Source organism: Phalacrocorax carbo, chromosome 1 (assembly GCF_963921805.1).
Source record: "Phalacrocorax carbo chromosome 1, bPhaCar2.1, whole genome shotgun sequence".
Classification (NCBI taxonomy): Eukaryota; Metazoa; Chordata; class Aves; order Suliformes; family Phalacrocoracidae; genus Phalacrocorax; species Phalacrocorax carbo.
The window spans coordinates 120,275,996-120,299,175 of record NC_087513.1 but is presented as its reverse complement, the minus strand read 5'-3'; the positions used below and the strand labels follow the sequence as shown (position 1 = coordinate 120,299,175).

Genomic DNA, 23,180 nt, shown 5'->3' with positions numbered 1-23,180 from the left:
TGCAATTCTGGAACTGCTTTGCATTTGGAATAGCTGAGGAAAAATGCCTAGGGCTTTTCTTATAAATGAGTTGATGAGAACCCTCTATTGTTTTTACCTTGTAACCACATAGGTATACCTAACAGACCACTTGTAGACCTTCTTAAGAGGTAGGTGTGGATCTCAGGCCCGGCACTAGTCTAGGGGCACTACACAGCTTTTCTGTGGGCAGAGGTGGGCAGAGGAAGATCCTTCAAGAAAAGCAAGTTCCTGTCTGCCTGCAACATTTTTTGCAGAGGTACCCATAACATGACTATCAGTGCACAGATATTTCAACTAAGAAGGTCCTGTTGAGTGCCCTGGATGCTCAAATGTTGGATCCAGGTTATATGTACAGTCCCTAAATGGCTCGTAAGAAAGGCAATGTCACCTGGGAGGCCCTGTATATGATGTGAAAAGTTTAGCTTTGGCTGAGGGAAAGGATGTAAGTATCCAGGAGTATATACTTCCCGAAATATAATTTCCAGGTGTACCTGAGATTTTGAGAAAAAATATAGCATCTGATCTACTTTTTATGATTTGATACAGTGATACAATTAAACAGTCTGTTTTAATGTCTATATCCTAGGATGAAATTAAAAAGATAACAACGACAATTAAGGACTGCCTGCATTCACAAAAGCATGTACAACTAAACTTCACATTACCAGAATATTTAGTGCTAACTTTTGTACAGAATTGTCAGGTTCAACAATACGGCATGGTCAGAAATTTTACAGAATAAGCACTTACTCTTGCAAACTCCCGTTTAATCCAAGTAGTTCTATCCAAGTAAGAGGATGAGTCACATAAATAAAGATGCCTTACAGGAATAATAGTCTATGAAATCAAATCCAAATCATATTGTAAAAAGATATTCTGAGAGTAAATTCATTAAAATGTAGTGACAGGATAATTAAGGAAATACCTGTTCGGACACTGACTGAAGTCCAGCTATTCTCAGCACAAGATAATACTGCCACAGATATTGTGTATACATGACCAGGAAGTAGATGTTTAAACATGGTTTTTGTCTCTTTTGTAGTTGTTTTATTTATCTCCTGGTGTCCATCCATGAGGGAAATGGTGTAGAGGCTGCCTCTCCTGCCACCAGTCCATCTGAACTGGATTTCTTCCCCAGTCACACTCTCAATTTGAATGGACACTGGCACTGCAAAGTGAAAAAGTTTCATGCAGCTGAGGGCAGTTCATTTCACTTCTGCAATTCTACACATTTAATACTGAAGCAAAAAAACCCCACAAATTAAATCAATATTTATATCTGTCAATTTTCTTAGGGCTGATTTCAGCCTTTCACCCCATTCTCCCACAAGAAGAGAAATAAGCTGTTTGCTCTATAGATGTATATCATACATTAATGCATTTTATTAGATGGCTCTGAAACACAAATGGGTACCGTTCTACTTGCTTCTAGTCTTTCTTACCACAGGCAAGGCAGCTGCTCTGATGAGTGTTCTGAAGTGGACTGCTATCTGACTCATACCGATACCATCAGGAGGGTGGATTACTAAAAAGCCACTAGGAAACCCTAAGTTTAGGCCAGTGGATAGGTATTTAATAAATGTGCTTCATAATAACATTAGGAAAAGTCACCTATCACAGTAGTTTATCACTGGAGGTAGTCACCCAGTGGAACCTTACTGGGTCCAAGAGGGCTTTACCAAGGTATAGAAACTGCCTTGATTGGTATTTGTGTAATTATATTTTTTCAGTGGTTCTGTCAGGCTTCCCTTTCTGAAGTTATATCCAGAGATTTTACTTCACAGCTGATATGACTGATGAACAAGAATACAAGAATATTGCATCTGATTTTAATAACTCATCTTGGATAATTTTTATGCTAGTATTCATTATTAAATATTTACTCACTGCAAGGTCCTGATGCAAATGTGGTAGAGAAAATGGAATTAGCTGTGGCTCCTGTAAATCTCACTGCAGCACTTTTGGGAGGAACTGTAGTCATCGGTTCTGTAAAGTAGCAATAGCAAGTTGGAGGCAGTGAGTAGAATTTCTCTTAAAGTTTCACCAAGTTTATGCTGTTTATTTCTATAAACAACTTTCAGAAAACAAGCCCAGAAACTGTGCTTCCATTCTTTGCCTAAACAGTTAACTATGGTACCCATTCTCACATACAATCCAAACCATCAGAGGCCAGTGTAAGTAATCATAATGAACCACTACCTGAGGGAGAGTCAGGGGAGGGAAAAAGCCCTTATATGCAATTTTTAAAGCTTTTTTTTTTTTTTTAAATTACAGAAAGCAGTTACGTGAAGGCAGATTCTGCTTTTGCTGACAAACTCTCCCTGGAACTTGGGGACTGTTGTCTGTGAATCCCTTGTTGCATTGACAGGAATAACTTCCTCCTTCAGCAGTGCAGGTAGCATGTTGGGAACAGCCATTTAATCCTGGCTGACAACTATTTCTTGCTACAGTGAAGCAAAACAAAACAGGAAAAGAACAAGGTTTTAAGTAAGCATTGGAAAAAGAGATAAACAGAATACTATTTGCAATTGCCTTTCCCCACCTAAATTCCATTTCACTGGATGTTACCATCAGTGAAATATACACTACTACCTGAATTCACAGTGGCAGACAAATTCATACCTTCTATAACAGTCTTTTCAAGATCAGCTGTCAATAGTGTACTCATGTTAAGGGCTTCTATAAAAGCATTTGAAATATCTGTTTTTGTTATATTTTTTCCTACATCCAACACAATGCTGAAGACTACAATCACACTGCCATTCTTGATGCTGTTAATTACGATACGCATTTTTTTTTCCTTTATCAATTCTAGGATCTTCTGTGGCAGATGTTTTTTTATCTGCAAGGTAAAAAGTTTAAGTTATTATCTGTTTTTCTCCTTTAACATAAAGAATTGTTAGAGCAAAATACTGGCCAAAATTCATTTAGAAGCATCTCTGAAAGTAAGAGAATATGTATAACTCCCAGACAGAATTTAATTTAAACCAGGGCCTCAAAGGACCACAGTATAAATGAGAAGTGTGGCCTCAATAAGTACTGCTTTGTTTCTAACCATCACAGTCTTTCCTATCAACACAAGATTATTCATACTCATATCCTCATGATTATTTACATTAGGAAGAGCTCAACAGAAAAAAAATTTTGGTTTAGAATTCCGAAGCAAAATACCTCCGCAATGAACTTAGTTTCAAATTCCTTAAATGCTTTACTTGATTTGTTCTGATATTCAGATTTGAAAACTTCATTGGTAATCCTAGTGGTTCCATTGAAGACTTCAGCAGCTGTGGAGATATTAAAGACAGAATAACCAGCCAAAGGAGAGGTATTGTTTAAAAACAGTTCGTCAGCTGAGTACCTCTAAGGATAACAGCAGACCAGAGGTGAATGTAGGTTAACTCCCTGCACCACAACTGGACACAATAGAACGCATAAATACTCTATACCACACAATGACCGCTGTGTTCCTCCCCATCTACTTGATGTGTCTCTGAAAGAAGAGGACAAGCTGTTAAATGATGTAAGCGGGGAGGGCCACCATACCCTTGGGTTATGTGCCTCACAACAAGGCAGCTTTGAACACCAGTCCCTGCAATAGGCCTGCCTTTGACCTGTGGTGCATTGACTCTGCTCCTTCAAACATGCACTTCATATACCAGGCACAGTTGCTTCCAGAATCACAGATGCTGTCCCATGGGATGACAGGGCAAGGCTCCAGGTAATAGATAATAGAATAGGTATTTCACTTGTGAACTTAACTATGCTGAAATATTGTACTGAAGAAGAAGCTGGGATTCACAGAGTGAGCAAGCAGTAGGCGGTGCAGGACTCTCAGATTTCGTAGGCTAAGTGGCTACAAGAGGATTGGGGATTTAAACATGCCGTCTGCTAAGTGACTGGGAACCCAAAAGTGGGCACAACTTGCCTGTGGAGGGAGATGTAGGAGCAGGACAGGCTTGGGAAGTAGAGTATGGAGCTGGGAGAGACTGGCATGTTGAACCACTGTGGTTCTAGTTCAGTAAAGTTTTGAATTTGGCAGGAGGACAAGGGAGTCTTTGTATCTTAGCCCTGTGAAATTGCAGGCTGTCTTTTGGTGTCTGAAAGTTTGGCCTCCCTTTACCAATTCATTTCAGTGTATAGCTTATTCATGTCTGGGTAGGTGCTCGATGAAAAAGGTCTTCCTCTTCAGGCCATGTATGTGTTAGTCTGCTAATGGAAAACAGAAAACGTTCGTGTGGAAATACCTGTCCGAACTGTCAAGGAGGTACTGATGTTCTTAGAGCAAGTTGAAACATCCACGGATACTTGGTATTCATGATCAGAAAGCAGATTTTCAAATGCAGTACGTGTTTCATTTAGGCTTCTCTCCATCTCAATAGAGCCTCCCCGTAGATGCACTCTGTAAGGACTGTCTCTTGTGCCACCTTGTGGTTTCCAACTGAACTGTATCACTGTACTGGTGACGTTCTGCAGCTGTATGGAGAAAGTGATAGGAGCTAAAAAGCAAAAAGGAGATTCCTGTAAGACTTCTAGTTATAGCCTTCGTGTCTTCAAGAAATAAAGTATTAATGCAAAACTGATTGTCTAAGGGAAAAGAAGTTTCTGCAATGTTCTTAGAAAAGTGTGATTATCATGCAAGTGCATATATCCTATTGAATTCCATGAGAGTACAACCTCAACTCAGAGTAGGATTAACCCCTTAGATTTGTATTCAGACTAGAACACTAGTAGGCTCTGAAAATGAAAATCATATTCCCAATTATTTTAATGCAGATCAGAAAAAAGAAAGCATTGTCCTCTTTTCCATATAATTTTAAATTTTCCCCATTAAAAAATAAACTATGATCCATTACTGCATTATCATTGTAGTAGGCAGAGAGCCACTTGGCAAACACTAAAGATTCACTACAGGATAGTTACTACTGAAATCAATGAGAAAAGAGTTAGAATAAATGAATACAGAAATATTGTCCAAATGGCAAAATTACCTATAATAATCCATAAAAGGGAAATACGAAACATAAATAAAAAAAAACAAGAATTAAAGTTACCACTAATATTAATTCATGTTGGCAAAATAACTAAAAAGCATTTTCCCTATATTCCATACCAAAATACATAAGAACAAAGTATGAAGCTCTGCACCAAACGCAAACTAGAACGTCAAATTTTAAAAAAATTTAAGATAATGAAGCACGCAATATTATATGCTTAAATTCACAAATAAAACACAAAGTAAAAAGCTACAGATTGACTAAAGTAGAAAAAAATATATATGATATTTGATCAAAGTAAAAATTTAAAAAATTGAATTTAGACATATGTAATAAAAGACTCACAGCAAGTTACAGTAAAAGAAGAATTCAGATGTGCTGATGTCCTAAGATATGTAAAAGGGGCTGTCGCCAATAATGTGGCAGGGAGAGAGTGGGAGGTCTTGGCGTTGGGCTCAGGCGTCGTGCCGCCCTGCTGGTTCCTGGTGGGCCCTTGTCTTTCACTGGGAGCACTGGTGGCATGGGTAGCCGCAGAGGCTGTGTTCGTGGCAGGCACGGGGCTCCCCATGGAAGATGAAGTGTACCCCGTCTCCGTCGTGTCCTGCCCCGGCCTGAGGGGTCTGGAGGTGTGTCGCGTTGCCTGCGTCCCCACACTGGCAGCCAGCGTGGCCGAAAGGCTGGCCTCGGTGTTCCCTGAGGCAGGGGACGTGCTGTAGGTGGGCGCCGATGGCTGGGGTCTGGGCGCGCTGGGAGCTGGGCTTTGCTTCGCGGTCTCTGCCGTCAGCGTGCCTGAGCCAACGCTCTCAACGCCAGCCGTGGAGGAAGGAGCGGAGGACGCGAGGGCCGTGGGTGGGTGGGATGTGGTGGCCACGCCCGCTTCGGGGGTGCCACTGGTGGTGCTTTGGTGCGGGCTGTGAGTTACAGGTGAGGCGCCCGCAGGAGAGGGGGAGGAGGAGGAGGAGTGGCTGGTTGCTGCTGTGCCGGGCCTGAGGGACATGGAGGCAGCGCTGCCACTGGCTGGGCCCACGCCGATGGCAGTGGCGCCGGGCCTTGTGGTTGGGAAGGTGGGGCTTGTGACCTCGCTGCCGGCAGGCACCCCGCGTGAGCTCTCTTCCCGAGTTGGTGTCGTGGGTGCAGTCTCTGTCCTCCCTTTGCCACCCACCATCCTCGTGGTGGAGGGGGTCGGCAAGGATGTGGCAGGGAGAGAGTGGGAGGTCTTGGCGTTGGGCTCAGGCGTCGTGCCGCCCTGCTGGTTCCTGGTGGGCCCTTGTCTTTCACTGGGAGCACTGGTGGCGTGGGTAGCCGCAGAGGCTGTGTTCGTGGCAGGCACGGGGCTCCCCATGGAAGATGAAGTGTACCCCGTCTCCGTCGTGTCCTGCCCTGGCCTGAGGGGTCTGGAGGTGTGTCGCGTTGCCTGCGTCCCCACACTGGCAGCCAGCGTGGCCGAAAGGCTGGCCTCGGTGTTCCCTGAGGCAGGGGACGTGCTGTAGGTGGGCGCCGATGGCTGGGGTCTGGGCGCGCTGGGAGCTGGGCTTTGCTTCGCGGTCTCTGCCGTCAGCGTGCCTGAGCCAACGCTCTCAACGCCAGCCGTGGAGGAAGGAGCGGAGGACGCGAGGGCCGTGGGTGGGTGGGATGTGGTGGCCACGCCCGCTTCGGGGGTGCCACTGGTGGTGCTTTGGTGCGGGCTGTGAGTTACAGGTGAGGCGCCCGCAGGAGAGGGGGAGGAGGAGGAGGAGTGGCTGGTTGCTGCTGTGCCGGGCCTGAGGGACATGGAGGCAGCGCTGCCACTGGCTGGGCCCACGCCGATGGCAGTGGCGCCGGGCCTTGTGGTTGGGAAGGTGGGGCTTGTGACCTCGCTGCCGGCAGGCACCCCGCGTGAGCTCTCTTCCCGAGTTGGTGTCGTGGGTGCAGTCTCTGTCCTCCCTTTGCCACCCACCATCCTCGTGGTGGAGGGGGTCGGCAAGGATGTGGCAGGGAGAGAGTGGGAGGTCTTGGCGTTGGGCTCAGGCGTCGTGCCGCCCTGCTGGTTCCTGGTGGGCCCTTGTCTTTCACTGGGAGCACTGGTGGCGTGGGTAGCCGCAGAGGCTGTGTTCGTGGCAGGCACGGGGCTCCCCATGGAAGATGAAGTGTACCCCGTCTCCGTCGTGTCCTGCCCTGGCCTGAGGGGTCTGGAGGTGTGTCGCGTTGCCTGCGTCCCCACACTGGCAGCCAGCGTGGCCGAAAGGCTGGCCTCGGTGTTCCCTGAGGCAGGGGACGTGCTGTAGGTGGGCGCCGATGGCTGGGGTCTGGGCGCGCTGGGAGCTGGGCTTTGCTTCGCGGTCTCTGCCGTCAGCGTGCCTGAGCCAACGCTCTCAACGCCAGCCGTGGAGGAAGGAGCGGAGGACGCGAGGGCCGTGGGTGGGTGGGATGTGGTGGCCACGCCCGCTTCGGGGGTGCCACTGGTGGTGCTTTGGTGCGGGCTGTGAGTTACAGGTGAGGCGCCCGCAGGAGAGGGGGAGGAGGAGGAGGAGTGGCTGGTTGCTGCTGTGCCGGGCCTGAGGGACATGGAGGCAGCGCTGCCACTGGCTGGGCCCACGCCGATGGCAGTGGCGCCGGGCCTTGTGGTTGGGAAGGTGGGGCTTGTGACCTCGCTGCCGGCAGGCACCCCGCGTGAGCTCTCTTCCCGAGTTGGTGTCGTGGGTGCAGTCTCTGTCCTCCCTTTGCCACCCACCATCCTCGTGGTGGAGGGGGTCGGCAAGGATGTGGCAGGGAGAGAGTGGGAGGTCTTGGCGTTGGGCTCAGGCGTCGTGCCGCCCTGCTGGTTCCTGGTGGGCCCTTGTCTTTCACTGGGAGCACTGGTGGCGTGGGTAGCCGCAGAGGCTGTGTTCGTGGCAGGCACGGGGCTCCCCATGGAAGATGAAGTGTACCCCGTCTCCGTCGTGTCCTGCCCTGGCCTGAGGGGTCTGGAGGTGTGTCGCGTTGCCTGCGTCCCCACACTGGCAGCCAGCGTGGCCGAAAGGCTGGCCTCGGTGTTCCCTGAGGCAGGGGACGTGCTGTAGGTGGGCGCCGATGGCTGGGGTCTGGGCGCGCTGGGAGCTGGGCTTTGCTTCGCGGTCTCTGCCGTCAGCGTGCCTGAGCCAACGCTCTCAACGCCAGCCGTGGAGGAAGGAGCGGAGGACGCGAGGGCCGTGGGTGGGTGGGATGTGGTGGCCACGCCCGCTTCGGGGGTGCCACTGGTGGTGCTTTGGTGCTGACTGTGAGTTACAGGTGAGGCGCCCGAAGGAGAGGGGGAGGAGGAGGAGGAGTGGCTGGTTGCTGCTGTGCCGGGCCTGAGGGACATGGAGGCAGCGCTGCCACTGGCTGGGCCCACGCCGATGGCAGTGGCGCCGGGCCTTGTGGTTGGGAAGGTGGGGCTTGTGACCTCGCTGCCGGCAGGCACCCCGCGTGAGCTCTCTTCCCGAGTTGGTGTCGTGGGTGCAGTCTCTGCCCTCCCTTTGCCACCCACCATCCTCGTGGTGGAGGGGGTCGGCAAGGATGTGGCAGGGAGAGAGTGGGAGGTCTTGGCGTTGGGCTCAGGCGTCGTGCCGCCCTGCTGGTTCCTGGTGGGCCCTTGTCTTTCACTGGGAGCACTGGTGGCGTGGGTAGCCGCAGAGGCTGTGTTCGTGGCAGGCACGGGGCTCCCCATGGAAGATGAAGTGTACCCCGTCTCCGTCGTGTCCTGCCCCGGCCTGAGGGGTCTGGAGGTGTGTCGCGTTGCCTGCGTCCCCACACTGGCAGCCAGCGTGGCCGAAAGACTGGCCTCGGTGTTCCCTGAGGCAGGGGACGTGCTGTAGGTGGGCGCCGATGGCTGGGGTCTGGGCGCGCTGGGAGCTGGGCTTTGCTTCGCGGTCTCTGCCGTCAGCGTGCCTGAGCCAACGCTCTCAACGCCAGCCGTGGAGGAAGGAGCGGAGGACGCGAGGGCCGTGGGTGGGTGGGATGTGGTGGCCACGCCCGCTTCGGGGGTGCCACTGGTGGTGCTTTGGTGCGGGCTGTGAGTTACAGGTGAGGCGCCCGCAGGAGAGGGGGAGGAGGAGGAGGAGTGGCTGGTTGCTGCTGTGCCGGGCCTGAGGGACATGGAGGCAGCGCTGCCACTGGCTGGGCCCACGCCGATGGCAGTGGCGCCGGGCCTTGTGGTTGGGAAGGTGGGGCTTGTGACCTCGCTGCCGGCAGGCACCCCGCGTGAGCTCTCTTCCCGAGTTGGTGTCGTGGGTGCAGTCTCTGTCCTCCCTTTGCCACCCACCATCCTCGTGGTGGAGGGGGTCGGCAAGGATGTGGCAGGGAGAGAGTGGGAGGTCTTGGCGTTGGGCTCAGGCGTCGTGCCGCCCTGCTGGTTCCTGGTGGGCCCTTGTCTTTCACTGGGAGCACTGGTGGCGTGGGTAGCCGCAGAGGCTGTGTTCGTGGCAGGCACGGGGCTCCCCATGGAAGATGAAGTGTACCCCGTCTCCGTCGTGTCCTGCCCCGGCCTGAGGGGTCTGGAGGTGTGTCGCGTTGCCTGCGTCCCCACACTGGCAGCCAGCGTGGCCGAAAGGCTGGCCTCGGTGTTCCCTGAGGCAGGGGACGTGCTGTAGGTGGGCGCCGATGGCTGGGGTCTGGGCGCGCTGGGAGCTGGGCTTTGCTTCGCGGTCTCTGCCGTCAGCGTGCCTGAGCCAACGCTCTCAACGCCAGCCGTGGAGGAAGGAGCGGAGGACGCGAGGGCCGTGGGTGGGTGGGATGTGGTGGCCACGCCCGCTTCGGGGGTGCCACTGGTGGTGCTTTGGTGCTGACTGTGAGTTACAGGTGAGGCGCCCGAAGGAGAGGGGGAGGAGGAGGAGGAGTGGCTGGTTGCTGCTGTGCCGGGCCTGAGGGACATGGAGGCAGCGCTGCCACTGGCTGGGCCCACGCCGATGGCAGTGGCGCCGGGCCTTGTGGTTGGGAAGGTGGGGCTTGTGACCTCGCTGCCGGCAGGCACCCCGCGTGAGCTCTCTTCCCGAGTTGGTGTCGTGGGTGCAGTCTCTGTCCTCCCTTTGCCACCCACCATCCTCGTGGTGGAGGGGGTCGGCAAGGATGTGGCAGGGAGAGAGTGGGAGGTCTTGGCGTTGGGCTCAGGCGTCGTGCCGCCCTGCTGGTTCCTGGTGGGCCCTTGTCTTTCACTGGGAGCACTGGTGGCGTGGGTAGCCGCAGAGGCTGTGTTCGTGGCAGGCACGGGGCTCCCCATGGAAGATGAAGTGTACCCCGTCTCCGTCGTGTCCTGCCCCGGCCTGAGGGGTCTGGAGGTGTGTCGCGTTGCCTGCATCCCCACACTGGCAGCCAGCGTGGCCGAAAGGCTGGCCTCGGTGTTCCCTGAGGCAGGGGACGTGCTGTAGGTGGGCGCCGATGGCTGGGGTCTGGGCGCGCTGGGAGCTGGGCTTTGCTTCGCGGTCTCTGCCGTCAGCGTGCCTGAGCCAACGCTCTCAACGCCAGCCGTGGAGGAAGGAGCGGAGGACGCGAGGGCCGTGGGTGGGTGGGATGTGGTGGCCACGCCCGCTTCGGGGGTGCCACTGGTGGTGCTTTGGTGCGGGCTGTGAGTTACAGGTGAGGCGCCCGCAGGAGAGGGGGAGGAGGAGGAGGAGTGGCTGGTTGCTGCTGTGCCGGGCCTGAGGGACATGGAGGCAGCGCTGCCACTGGCTGGGCCCACGCCGATGGCAGTGGCGCCGGGCCTTGTGGTTGGGAAGGTGGGGCTTGTGACCTCGCTGCCGGCAGGCACCCCGCGTGAGCTCTCTTCCCGAGTTGGTGTCGTGGGTGCAGTCTCTGTCCTCCCTTTGCCACCCACCATCCTCGTGGTGGAGGGGGTCGGCAAGGATGTGGCAGGGAGAGAGTGGGAGGTCTTGGCGTTGGGCTCAGGCGTCGTGTCGCCCTGCTGGTTCCTGGTGGGCCCTTGTCTTTCACTGGGAGCACTGGTGGCGTGGGTAGCCGCAGAGGCTGTGTTCGTGGCAGGCACGGGGCTCCCCGTGGAAGATGAAGTGTACCCCGTCTCCGTCGTGTCCTGCCCCGGCCTGAGGGGTCTGGAGGTGTGTCGCGTTGCCTGCGTCCCCACACTGGCAGCCAGCGTGGCCGAAAGGCTGGCCTCGGTGTTCCCTGAGGCAGGGGACGTGCTGTAGGTGGGCGCCGATGGCTGGGGTCTGGGCGCGCTGGGAGCTGGGCTTTGCTTCGCGGTCTCTGCCGTCAGCGTGCCTGAGCCAACGCTCTCAACGCCAGCCGTGGAGGAAGGAGCGGAGGACGCGAGGGCCGTGGGTGGGTGGGATGTGGTGGCCACGCCCGCTTCGGGGGTGCCACTGGTGGTGCTTTGGTGCTGACTGTGAGTTACAGGTGAGGCGCCCGAAGGAGAGGGGGAGGAGGAGGAGGAGTGGCTGGTTGCTGCTGTGCCGGGCCTGAGGGACATGGAGGCAGCGCTGCCACTGGCTGGGCCCACGCCGATGGCAGTGGCGCCGGGCCTTGTGGTTGGGAAGGTGGGGCTTGTGACCTCGCTGCCGGCAGGCACCCCGCGTGAGCTCTCTTCCCGAGTTGGTGTCGTGGGTGCAGTCTCTGCCCTCCCTTTGCCACCCACCATCCTCGTGGTGGAGGGGGTCGGCAAGGATGTGGCAGGGAGAGAGTGGGAGGTCTTGGCGTTGGGCTCAGGCGTCGTGCCGCCCTGCTGGTTCCTGGTGGGCCCTTGTCTTTCACTGGGAGCACTGGTGGCGTGGGTAGCCGCAGAGGCTGTGTTCGTGGCAGGCACGGGGCTCCCCGTGGAAGATGAAGTGTACCCCGTCTCCGTCGTGTCCTGCCCCGGCCTGAGGGGTCTGGAGGTGTGTCGCGTTGCCTGCGTCCCCACACTGGCAGCCAGCGTGGCCGAAAGACTGGCCTCGGTGTTCCCTGAGGCAGGGGACGTGCTGTAGGTGGGCGCCGATGGCTGGGGTCTGGGCGCGCTGGGAGCTGGGCTTTGCTTCGCGGTCTCTGCCGTCAGCGTGCCTGAGCCAACGCTCTCAACGCCAGCCGTGGAGGAAGGAGCGGAGGACGCGAGGGCCGTGGGTGGGTGGGATGTGGTGGCCACGCCCGCTTCGGGGGTGCCACTGGTGGTGCTTTGGTGCGGGCTGTGAGTTACAGGTGAGGCGCCCGCAGGAGAGGGGGAGGAGGAGGAGGAGTGGCTGGTTGCTGCTGTGCCGGGCCTGAGGGACATGGAGGCAGCGCTGCCACTGGCTGGGCCCACGCCGATGGCAGTGGCGCCGGGCCTTGTGGTTGGGAAGGTGGGGCTTGTGACCTCGCTGCCGGCAGGCACCCCGCGTGAGCTCTCTTCCCGAGTTGGTGTCGTGGGTGCAGTCTCTGTCCTCCCTTTGCCACCCACCATCCTCGTGGTGGAGGGGGTCGGCAAGGATGTGGCAGGGAGAGAGTGGGAGGTCTTGGCGTTGGGCTCAGGCGTCGTGCCGCCCTGCTGGTTCCTGGTGGGCCCTTGTCTTTCACTGGGAGCACTGGTGGCGTGGGTAGCCGCAGAGGCTGTGTTCGTGGCAGGCACGGGGCTCCCCGTGGAAGATGAAGTGTACCCCGTCTCCGTCGTGTCCTGCCCCGGCCTGAGGGGTCTGGAGGTGTGTCGCGTTGCCTGCGTCCCCACACTGGCAGCCAGCGTGGCCGAAAGGCTGGCCTCGGTGTTCCCTGAGGCAGGGGACGTGCTGTAGGTGGGCGCCGATGGCTGGGGTCTGGGCGCGCTGGGAGCTGGGCTTTGCTTCGCGGTCTCTGCCGTCAGCGTGCCTGAGCCAACGCTCTCAACGCCAGCCGTGGAGGAAGGAGCGGAGGACGCGAGGGCCGTGGGTGGGTGGGATGTGGTGGCCACGCCCGCTTCGGGGGTGCCACTGGTGGTGCTTTGGTGCGGGCTGTGAGTTACAGGTGAGGCGCCCGCAGGAGAGGGGGAGGAGGAGGAGGAGTGGCTGGTTGCTGCTGTGCCGGGCCTGAGGGACATGGAGGCAGCGCTGCCACTGGCTGGGCCCACGCCGATGGCAGTGGCGCCGGGCCTTGTGGTTGGGAAGGTGGGGCTTGTGACCTCGCTGCCGGCAGGCACCCCGCGTGAGCTCTCTTCCCGAGTTGGTGTCGTGGGTGCAGTCTCTGCCCTCCCTTTGCCACCCACCATCCTCGTGGTGGAGGGGGTCGGCAAGGATGTGGCAGGGAGAGAGTGGGAGGTCTTGGCGTTGGGCTCAGGCGTCGTGCCGCCCTGCTGGTTCCTGGTGGGCCCTTGTCTTTCACTGGGAGCACTGGTGGCGTGGGTAGCCGCAGAGGCTGTGTTCGTGGCAGGCACGGGGCTCCCCATGGAAGATGAAGTGTACCCCGTCTCCGTCGTGTCCTGCCCCGGCCTGAGGGGTCTGGAGGTGTGTCGCGTTGCCTGCGTCCCCACACTGGCAGCCAGCGTGGCCGAAAGGCTGGCCTCGGTGTTCCCTGAGGCAGGGGACGTGCTGTAGGTGGGCGCCGATGGCTGGGGTCTGGGCGCGCTGGGAGCTGGGCTTTGCTTCGCGGTCTCTGCCGTCAGCGTGCCTGAGCCAACGCTCTCAACGCCAGCCGTGGAGGAAGGAGCGGAGGACGCGAGGGCCGTGGGTGGGTGGGATGTGGTGGCCACGCCCGCTTCGGGGGTGCCACTGGTGGTGCTTTGGTGCGGGCTGTGAGTTACAGGTGAGGCGCCCACAGGAGAGGGGGAGGAGGAGGAGGAGTGGCTGGTTGCTGCTGTGCCGGGCCTGAGGGACATGGAGGCAGCGCTGCCACTGGCTGGGCCCACGCCGATGGCAGTGGCGCCGGGCCTTGTGGTTGGGAAGGTGGGGCTTGTGACCTCGCTGCCGGCAGGCACCCCGCGTGAGCTCTCTTCCCGAGTTGGTGTCGTGGGTGCAGTCTCTGTCCTCCCTTTGCCACCCACCATCCTCGTGGTGGAGGGGGTCGGCAAGGATGTGGCAGGGAGAGAGTGGGAGGTCTTGGCGTTGGGCTCAGGCGTCGTGCCGCCCTGCTGGTTCCTGGTGGGCCCTTGTCTTTCACTGGGAGCACTGGTGGCGTGGGTAGCCGCAGAGGCTGTGTTCGTGGCAGGCACGGGGCTCCCCATGGAAGATGAAGTGTACCCCGTCTCCGTCGTGTCCTGCCCCGGCCTGAGGGGTCTGGAGGTGTGTCGCGTTGCCTGCATCCCCACACTGGCAGCCAGCGTGGCCGAAAGGCTGGCCTCGGTGTTCCCTGAGGCAGGGGACGTGCTGTAGGTGGGCGCCGATGGCTGGGGTCTGGGCGCGCTGGGAGCTGGGCTTTGCTTCGCGGTCTCTGCCGTCAGCGTGCCTGAGCCAACGCTCTCAACGCCAGCCGTGGAGGAAGGAGCGGAGGACGCGAGGGCCGTGGGTGGGTGGGATGTGGTGGCCACGCCCGCTTCGGGGGTGCCACTGGTGGTGCTTTGGTGCGGGCTGTGAGTTACAGGTGAGGCGCCCGCAGGAGAGGGGGAGGAGGAGGAGGAGTGGCTGGTTGCTGCTGTGCCGGGCCTGAGGGACATGGAGGCAGCGCTGCCACTGGCTGGGCCCACGCCGATGGCAGTGGCGCCGGGCCTTGTGGTTGGGAAGGTGGGGCTTGTGACCTCGCTGCCGGCAGGCACCCCGCGTGAGCTCTCTTCCCGAGTTGGTGTCGTGGGTGCAGTCTCTGTCCTCCCTTTGCCACCCACCATCCTCGTGGTGGAGGGGGTCGGCAAGGATGTGGCAGGGAGAGAGTGGGAGGTCTTGGCGTTGGGCTCAGGCGTCGTGCCGCCCTGCTGGTTCCTGGTGGGCCCTTGTCTTTCACTGGGAGCACTGGTGGCGTGGGTAGCCGCAGAGGCTGTGTTCGTGGCAGGCACGGGGCTCCCCGTGGAAGATGAAGTGTACCCCGTCTCCGTCGTGTCCTGCCCCGGCCTGAGGGGTCTGGAGGTGTGTCGCGTTGCCTGCGTCCCCACACTGGCAGCCAGCGTGGCCGAAAGGCTGGCCTCGGTGTTCCCTGAGGCAGGGGACGTGCTGTAGGTGGGCGCCGATGGCTGGGGTCTGGGCGCGCTGGGAGCTGGGCTTTGCTTCGCGGTCTCTGCCGTCAGCGTGCCTGAGCCAACGCTCTCAACGCCAGCCGTGGAGGAAGGAGCGGAGGACGCGAGGGCCGTGGGTGGGTGGGATGTGGTGGCCACGCCCGCTTCGGGGGTGCCACTGGTGGTGCTTTGGTGCGGGCTGTGAGTTACAGGTGAGGCGCCCGCAGGAGAGGGGGAGGAGGAGGAGGAGTGGCTGGTTGCTGCTGTGCCGGGCCTGAGGGACATGGAGGCAGCGCTGCCACTGGCTGGGCCCACGCCGATGGCAGTGGCGCCGGGCCTTGTGGTTGGGAAGGTGGGGCTTGTGACCTCGCTGCCGGCAGGCACCCCGCGTGAGCTCTCTTCCCGAGTTGGTGTCGTGGGTGCAGTCTCTGTCCTCCCTTTGCCACCCACCATCCTCGTGGTGGAGGGGGTCGGCAAGGATGTGGCAGGGAGAGAGTGGGAGGTCTTGGCGTTGGGCTCAGGCGTCGTGCCGCCCTGCTGGTTCCTGGTGGGCCCTTGTCTTTCACTGGGAGCACTGGTGGCGTGGGTAGCCGCAGAGGCTGTGTTCGTGGCAGGCACGGGGCTCCCCATGGAAGATGAAGTGTACCCCGTCTCCGTCGTGTCCTGCCCCGGCCTGAGGGGTCTGGAGGTGTGTCGCGTTGCCTGCATCCCCACACTGGCAGCCAGCGTGGCCGAAAGGCTGGCCTCGGTGTTCCCTGAGGCAGGGGACGTGCTGTAGGTGGGCGCCGATGGCTGGGGTCTGGGCGCGCTGGGAGCTGGGCTTTGCTTCGCGGTCTCTGCCGTCAGCGTGCCTGAGCCAACGCTCTCAACGCCAGCCGTGGAGGAAGGAGCGGAGGACGCGAGGGCCGTGGGTGGGTGGGATGTGGTGGCCACGCCCGCTTCGGGGGTGCCACTGGTGGTGCTTTGGTGCGGGCTGTGAGTTACAGGTGAGGCGCCCGCAGGAGAGGGGGAGGAGGAGGAGGAGTGGCTGGTTGCTGCTGTGCCGGGCCTGAGGGACATGGAGGCAGCGCTGCCACTGGCTGGGCCCACGCCGATGGCAGTGGCGCCGGGCCTTGTGGTTGGGAAGGTGGGGCTTGTGACCTCGCTGCCGGCAGGCACCCCGCGTGAGCTCTCTTCCCGAGTTGGTGTCGTGGGTGCAGTCTCTGTCCTCCCTTTGCCACCCACCATCCTCGTGGTGGAGGGGGTCGGCAAGGATGTGGCAGGGAGAGAGTGGGAGGTCTTGGCGTTGGGCTCAGGCGTCGTGTCGCCCTGCTGGTTCCTGGTGGGCCCTTGTCTTTCACTGGGAGCACTGGTGGCGTGGGTAGCCGCAGAGGCTGTGTTCGTGGCAGGCACGGGGCTCCCCGTGGAAGATGAAGTGTACCCCGTCTCCGTCGTGTCCTGCCCCGGCCTGAGGGGTCTGGAGGTGTGTCGCGTTGCCTGCGTCCCCACACTGGCAGCCAGCGTGGCCGAAAGGCTGGCCTCGGTGTTCCCTGAGGCAGGGGACGTGCTGTAGGTGGGCGCCGATGGCTGGGGTCTGGGCGCGCTGGGAGCTGGGCTTTGCTTCGCGGTCTCTGCCGTCAGCGTGCCTGAGCCAACGCTCTCAACGCCAGCCGTGGAGGAAGGAGCGGAGGACGCGAGGGCCGTGGGTGGGTGGGATGTGGTGGCCACGCCCGCTTCGGGGGTGCCACTGGTGGTGCTTTGGTGCGGGCTGTGAGTTACAGGTGAGGCGCCCGCAGGAGAGGGGGAGGAGGAGGAGGAGTGGCTGGTTGCTGCTGTGCCGGGCCTGAGGGACATGGAGGCAGCGCTGCCACTGGCTGGGCCCACGCCGATGGCAGTGGCGCCGGGCCTTGTGGTTGGGAAGGTGGGGCTTGTGACCTCGCTGCCGGCAGGCACCCCGCGTGAGCTCTCTTCCCGAGTTGGTGTCGTGGGTGCAGTCTCTGTCCTCCCTTTGCCACCCACCATCCTCGTGGTGGAGGGGGTCGGCAAGGATGTGGCAGGGAGAGAGTGGGAGGTCTTGGCGTTGGGCTCAGGCGTCGTGCCGCCCTGCTGGTTCCTGGTGGGCCCTTGTCTTTCACTGGGAGCACTGGTGGCGTGGGTAGCCGCAGAGGCTGTGTTCGTGGCAGGCACGGGGCTCCCCATGGAAGATGAAGTGTACCCCGTCTCCGTCGTGTCCTGCCCCGGCCTGAGGGGTCTGGAGGTGTGTCGCGTTGCCTGCGTCCCCACACTGGCAGCCAGCGTGGCCGAAAGGCTGGCCTCGGTGTTCCCTGAGGCAGGGGACGTGCTGTAGGTGGGCGCCGATGGCTGGGGTCTGGGCGCGCTGGGAGCTGGGCTTTGCTTCGCGGTCTCTGCCGTCAGCGTGCCTGAGCCAACGCTCTCAACGCCAGCCGTGGAGGAAGGAGCGGAGGACGCGAGGGCCGTGGGTGGGTGGGATGTGGTGGCCACGCCCGCTTCGGGGGTGCCACTGGTGGTGCTTTGGTGCTGACTGTGAGTTACAGGTGAGGCGCCCGAAGGAGAGGGGGAGGAGGAGGAGGAGTGGCTGGTTGCTGCTGTGCCGGGCCTGAGGGACATGGAGGCAGCGCTGCCACTGGCTGGGCCCACGCCGATGGCAGTGGCGCCGGGCCTTGTGGTTGGGAAGGTGGGGCTTGTGACCTCGCTGCCGGCAGGCACCCCGCGTGAGCTCTCTTCCCGAGTTGGTGTCGTGGGTGCAGTCTCTGTCCTCCCTTTGCCACCCACCATCCTCGTGGTGGAGGGGGTCGGCAAGGATGTGGCAGGGAGAGAGTGGGAGGTCTTGGCGTTGGGCTCAGGCGTCGTGCCGCCCTGCTGGTTCCTGGTGGGCCCTTGTCTTTCACTGGGAGCACTGGTGGCGTGGGTAGCCGCAGAGGCTGTGTTCATGGCAGGCACGGGGCTCCCCGTGGAAGATGAAGTGTACCCCGTCTCCGTCGTGTCCTGCCCCGGCCTGAGGGGTCTGGAGGTGTGTCGCGTTGCCTGCGTCCCCACACTGGCAGCCAGCGTGGCCGAAAGGCTGGCCTCGGTGTTCCCTGAGGCAGGGGACGTGCTGTAGGTGGGCGCCGATGGCTGGGGTCTGGGCGCGCTGGGAGCTGGGCTTTGCTTCGTGGTCTCTGCCGTCAGCGTGCCTGAGCCAACAGTATTAATACCTGTAGTCGTGTCAAATGCCAGTGGAGCAATATTATTTCTCTTTGTTTGCCTTGGACCTATGTGATGTAATTCAATACTGTGCCACGGATATTTCCTCTTTGGTTAATTTTTTTTGTTTTTCTATTTCTTTGATTTGTTTTCTTTTCATTCATCACTTTTAATTACGTAGTTTGTTTGCTCTTCCTAACTGCCATTAGATTGCATGATATTTCCTTTTTCATTTGCATTGTTTCATTTGATTACCTGATAATATTCTTTTCGTGTGTCTTTTCAGAGATTTAAAATCCTTCATTATATATTTTGCTGTTGCTAGTACATATAATCCTCAATTTTTACTGTTTTTTTCTACTTTTAAATTATTTTTTTTTTGTACTCCTAGGGAAATGGTTTACTGGTGGATTTGGGAGGCTTAAAGGTATTTTTCAATCTAAATTATTTGATGATTTATGATTTTTTTATCTCTTTTACCTAAAATGTCTATAGAATTAACGTGAGAGATTAATAATGAATGGAGTGCCTTTTTGAGCATCATTTTCTCCTCAGGTCTTTATGTATATTTTATTTCTTCAGAGTCTTTATTTTTCAAGGTAGTTATGTCTTTCTTTTTTACTCACTCTCAGGCAGGAGAGAATGCTTTTTCTATGCATATCTTTATGTTAATATCTTGAATGATATTAATCATGTGAGAAAATTAATTTCTTTGCTGTGTTTACCTGTATCTCTAACTATAAATAATTTGTAACTACTTTAGCTCTTAAGTATGAAGATTACAACATTTTTAACATTCCCCAATTTTATTTAAAGGGAAAAACTAAATCCTTTTTCCGATGTGATTAAATACTCGGGCTACTTTGGGCTCTTTTATTTACTTGATTAAGTAATTTAATGTTGATTTTGAGGAGTGTTTTTGTTCCTTCTAAAAACACAGGCATCGTCTTCTGTCTCGTGTTAATATTATTCCTTAGCAACACTTAGTTCTTATCCTGGGTCTTTAGTTTTGGCTGTATAAACCTTAATGCATTCTTAGAAATGGTATACTGGAGTAGCTCTATCAAATTCTTAAGAACCACATTAATTAACTTCTTTTGTCTCTTCTTACTTGTAAAACCAAAGTGGTATTTTCATATCATTGGGTATATACATAAAAGCTTGTAATGTAACGATACATATTTTGCAAAACTCCTCCTACAGACTGATACTTTTTCTGCATCCCAATACAGCTTGATTTCTAAGACCCTGTGCTTATATCACTTGAATTAGTAACAGGAAGTACTTATCACTCAAGAAATTTATACTCATCTGCATTGAATGACATTAAATTAGACAGTCAGAATAAAATAATGCAGCCCTCTGAATCTCTAGATATTATTTCAGCATCTTGCAGTACAGTGAGAACACAGCACAATTAATACAACCTAGTTCATGCTTTCTTATGTGTTTTTTCCTAAAGAGTCTCTCAGGAGAAAAATTAGCAAAATAGGTCATTCTTCAGTCTCATTACTAAGCTTAAGGCTAAAAAAAGTCATAAAATCTGGTCAGACACTTCATGTTTCATCTTTTAGGTGAGAGTTTTCCAAATACATTCTTTTATGAACTTACAGCTTTATGTCCCTACTAAAATACCTGCTGAAATATTACACATTCAAGAGAATTTTTAAAAAATAATTTTGGCTATAAATATTGTATATTATTGAATTTTATATTGATTTTTAGACATCCATCCCCCCCCATCCCCATCCCCCCAATTATAATTTCAAATGTATCTCAAGGACATCCTCTAAATATATATTAATGGTAAATAATCAAATGGATTTTAACTTACACAGAAAAAAAGAGAAAATGAAATGCCAAAGGTAATTCCAAGTCCCCATGCTGAGTTTTCACCTGCTTGCAGTACTCTTTCCATTTGTGAAACTGACATTTTGGATTGAAGACTTCAGTAATTTGAAGAGGGGTGAGGCTGCATTGTTACGTCTCAGTCTTAGCTAATCCCTCACACAAGTGGGATCACAGCCAATGTAATGAAATTCTCACACCTGACCTGTACTATAATAAATTCCAAAGTTTTCTGCTGAATTATGCTTGCTTTTCTTTAATGGAACAAAGTCTGAATGTGATCCAAAGGCTAGTGAGTCAAAAGGAAAGACAGACATAGTCCAGTGAGCCAGGTGTATACCTGAACATATTTTTGTTTAGGCTATTCAATAAGCAGAGTACTTTAACAACCTTGGGCCTGGGCAATGCATGACTAAGAGAACTGAGGAGCCTTGAGTCCAAAAGTCTTGCCCTAATCAGGAGGTACAACTTTTTCCCCCTCACGTTTTCCTGTATTTTTAATTATTTAGGAGTAAACATTTAAGTATTCAGTTCTAACTTGTATTTTTATTGTATTAGAATGACAAATTGCTAGAAATGCATCAAACAGAAGTTATCCTTTGGTTCTCCACTATTGTAAAGAGGCTGGTGTTGTTGTAAATCTCTGCTACTTCACCTCTTTGAACTAGGTGAAAAACACTGGATAACAGGCCCTCTCATTCTTAGGTGAGTTTAACCATATTTTCTTTAGCAGGTAAGCTCCTCCTAACTATAGGAGGTTGATATGGAGAGTCACAGCTGGTCACCTGCTTTGGGTCACAACTTTACCCCAATGATAGCATATCCACCTTCCTTCTCTTCTCTGACAAGTGACTGTAGAAAATGCAGGCTTCTGTGTGCCTGTGGGCTCATCAATGACTTAAACATTTACATTCTGTCACATTTTTAATACCCTTTCCTGCCTGAGGTTAATGCTGATAAAAGACTTCATTAAATCATTTTCAGTGAGATTTTTTTCAGCTGCACTGTGTGCAGAGGAATGCTGCTAAACAACCAGAGCACCTGTGGTCCTTTGCAACGACAAAGGGCTCCCTCTTACTCTGCAGCACACCAGGAGTTAATACCTCCCTCTCTGGGGAATGCTACCAGTGCTGGCACAGCAAATGCAGTGAATGTACTTAAATTTCCTGCATTCCCTGTCTGGAGTGGAATGGGGTGGAGTGGAACAGAGTAAGGCCTGAAGAAGGAAGACCATTATTTTTCTGAACTTCTTTCAAGTTTTTTATTGATATGCCAAGACCTGGCATATTTATAACTACTTGAATTCTAGATTTGCGCCAGCAGTTGTGTTTTCTAAACTTTGGTTTTACTTTTACAGGGAAGTAAGGTGAAGGCAAATAGTCTGTGAAATGAACCCAAGCAAGGGCAGTGTTGTTCTCCGGTTTGGGGTAGCAGATTTCAGCTTTGTGCCTTGTTTGCTGTAGGAACTCCTGATGCAGTTAGATTTTTTCTCAGCAGCCACTTGTTTACAGCTTTAACTGAAATGCTTGAAGAAGGCGTATGAGGAAATCCCATCTTCCTTTTACTCAGGAGGTCAATGCCTTCAGGCTTCTCTCTCTCTTGAGCTCTCATTAGCCAAACACCAGTCTTTAACTCATACTCAGCTTAGGCACTTATGGTGGTACTATTCCACACGAGGGTAGTGTTTGGACCTAATCCCTTTCCATAACCTCTGCAGGTCCTACACATCTGTGAACAACATGGGAGCATCAATGCTCTTGCAAACCAGAGCCTTCTGCCCCTATGAAGGAAAGAGCAGGATATGTCACTCCCTACCTTTCTTAACCCAGATCATCTTCTATGAAATGACAGCCATAGAAAATTGGCTACAAAGTCTATTAAGTCAGGTTTTTAACTACCTTAGAAGAAGCACTACTGTTTTTTTAGTGTACAATGACACTTAACTTGTAGAAAAGAAGCACTTTATGAACCAAAAGAACAAACCAAGTCCAGATTTAGTAGTATAAGCCTATTTTTACTAACTTACAGCAAATGACTTATTAGTTGAAAAAAAACCCTTAAACTGAAAACTTCTCTTTTTTCAGGGGAATAGATACAGTAGGGTGGCTGGTTGTTTCATTACAGCCTGTCACCAGAGCTAAGGATTAGGTAAGCCTCTCTGTTAGGCAGCCTCGACTCCACAGTTTCTCTTTTTACACCTGTGACAATTTATGTCCGAAAAGCTAACAAACTTTTAATTCAGCTTACCATATATTTTACCATAAAAGTTGCTTTCTGGCAAATGCAGAACGTGTTTTACCACATGCCTTAAGGATATGAGAGTTCCCAGTATCAAACTGGTCATCCTTTTCAAATTTTTTAAATGCCTTTTACCTCATCTCACCAATCTATAACCTCAAGATTTGACTGACCACCTACTTCTTACATGTATCTTTCAAAGTTTGTGAGGAAACTCAGGTTATGCTTAGAGGTAGGAGGTGAAGATACGAAATAATAAAACTGAAATGCCATATAGTTCACTTGTTAAAACCTTGGCATTCCTTTGGGTCGCACAAAGACTCTGGACTTTATATTGAAAAACACCACCTAATATATTAACTTTCATCTGCTTAATAACATGTTGTTAAAACCCCATATTTACCAAGGCCTTAGCTTCTTAAAAAACAAGGACGAAGGTGAAAGAAATGGTCATGCAGAGAGAAAATTAGGAAGGCAAAAGCCCAGCTAGAACTCAATCTGGCCACAGTGGTAAGGGACAACATAACATGTTTTTACAATTACATAGCAACAAAAAGAGAGCACAAGAGAATCTCCATCGTCTATCGGATGCAGAGGGAAACATTGCCACCAAGGATGAGGAGAAGGTTGAGGTACTTAATGCCTGCTTTGCCTCAGTCTTTAATAGGCAGACCAGTCATCCCTAGGATATTCAGCCTGCAAAGCTGGAAGGCAGGGAGGGATCGAAGAATAAACCCCCCCATAATCCAGGAGGAGGCAGTTTACGACCTGCTGAGCCACCTGGATGCTCACAAGTCTATGGGCCAGATGGGATCCACCCAAGAGTACTGAGGGAGCTGGTGGAAGAGCTCGCCAAGCCATTCTCTGTCATTTATCAGCGGTCCTGGTTAACAGGG

General features: G+C 54.4%; 1 protein-coding gene and 1 long non-coding RNA gene across 2 annotated transcripts; both read right to left on the bottom strand.

Annotated features, from left to right (window-relative positions):
* Nucleotides 1–1,919: 1,919 nt before the first annotated feature.
* LOC135316081 (uncharacterized) lies at nt 1,920–2,849 on the bottom strand. The gene is made up of 3 exons (XR_010375540.1): nt 2,644–2,849; nt 2,307–2,465; nt 1,920–2,007 (listed from the first exon to the last, which is right to left on the bottom strand). It is a non-coding gene; the product is annotated as an uncharacterized LOC135316081 (long non-coding RNA).
* A 229-nt stretch (nt 2,850–3,078) lies between these two features.
* LOC135312070 (mucin-12-like) lies at nt 3,079–20,363 on the bottom strand. Its single transcript, XM_064444435.1, has 5 exons — nt 20,252–20,363; nt 5,361–18,209; nt 4,266–4,517; nt 3,193–3,305; nt 3,079–3,090 (listed from the first exon to the last, which is right to left on the bottom strand). Exons 1-5 carry the CDS (start codon nt 20,361–20,363, stop codon nt 3,079–3,081), a joined length of 13,338 nt encoding a protein of 4,445 aa, XP_064300505.1.
* Nucleotides 20,364–23,180: the final 2,817 nt, after the last annotated feature.

What these genes read in the sequence shown, in the direction of transcription:
- LOC135312070 (XM_064444435.1), bottom strand. Translation starts at nt 20,363, where the DNA reads ATGTCTGTCTTTCCTTTTGACTCACTAGCCTTTGGATCACATTCAGAC. An exon ending in TGGAATTTATTATAGTACAG is followed by an intron (nt 18,210 to 20,251) that starts GTCAGGTGTGAG and finishes ACACGACTACAG; the next exon opens with GTATTAATACTGTTGGCTCA. An exon ending in CTCCTTGACAGTTCGGACAG is followed by an intron (nt 3,306 to 4,265) that starts GTATTTCCACAC and finishes ATATCTCCACAG; the next exon opens with CTGCTGAAGTCTTCAATGGA.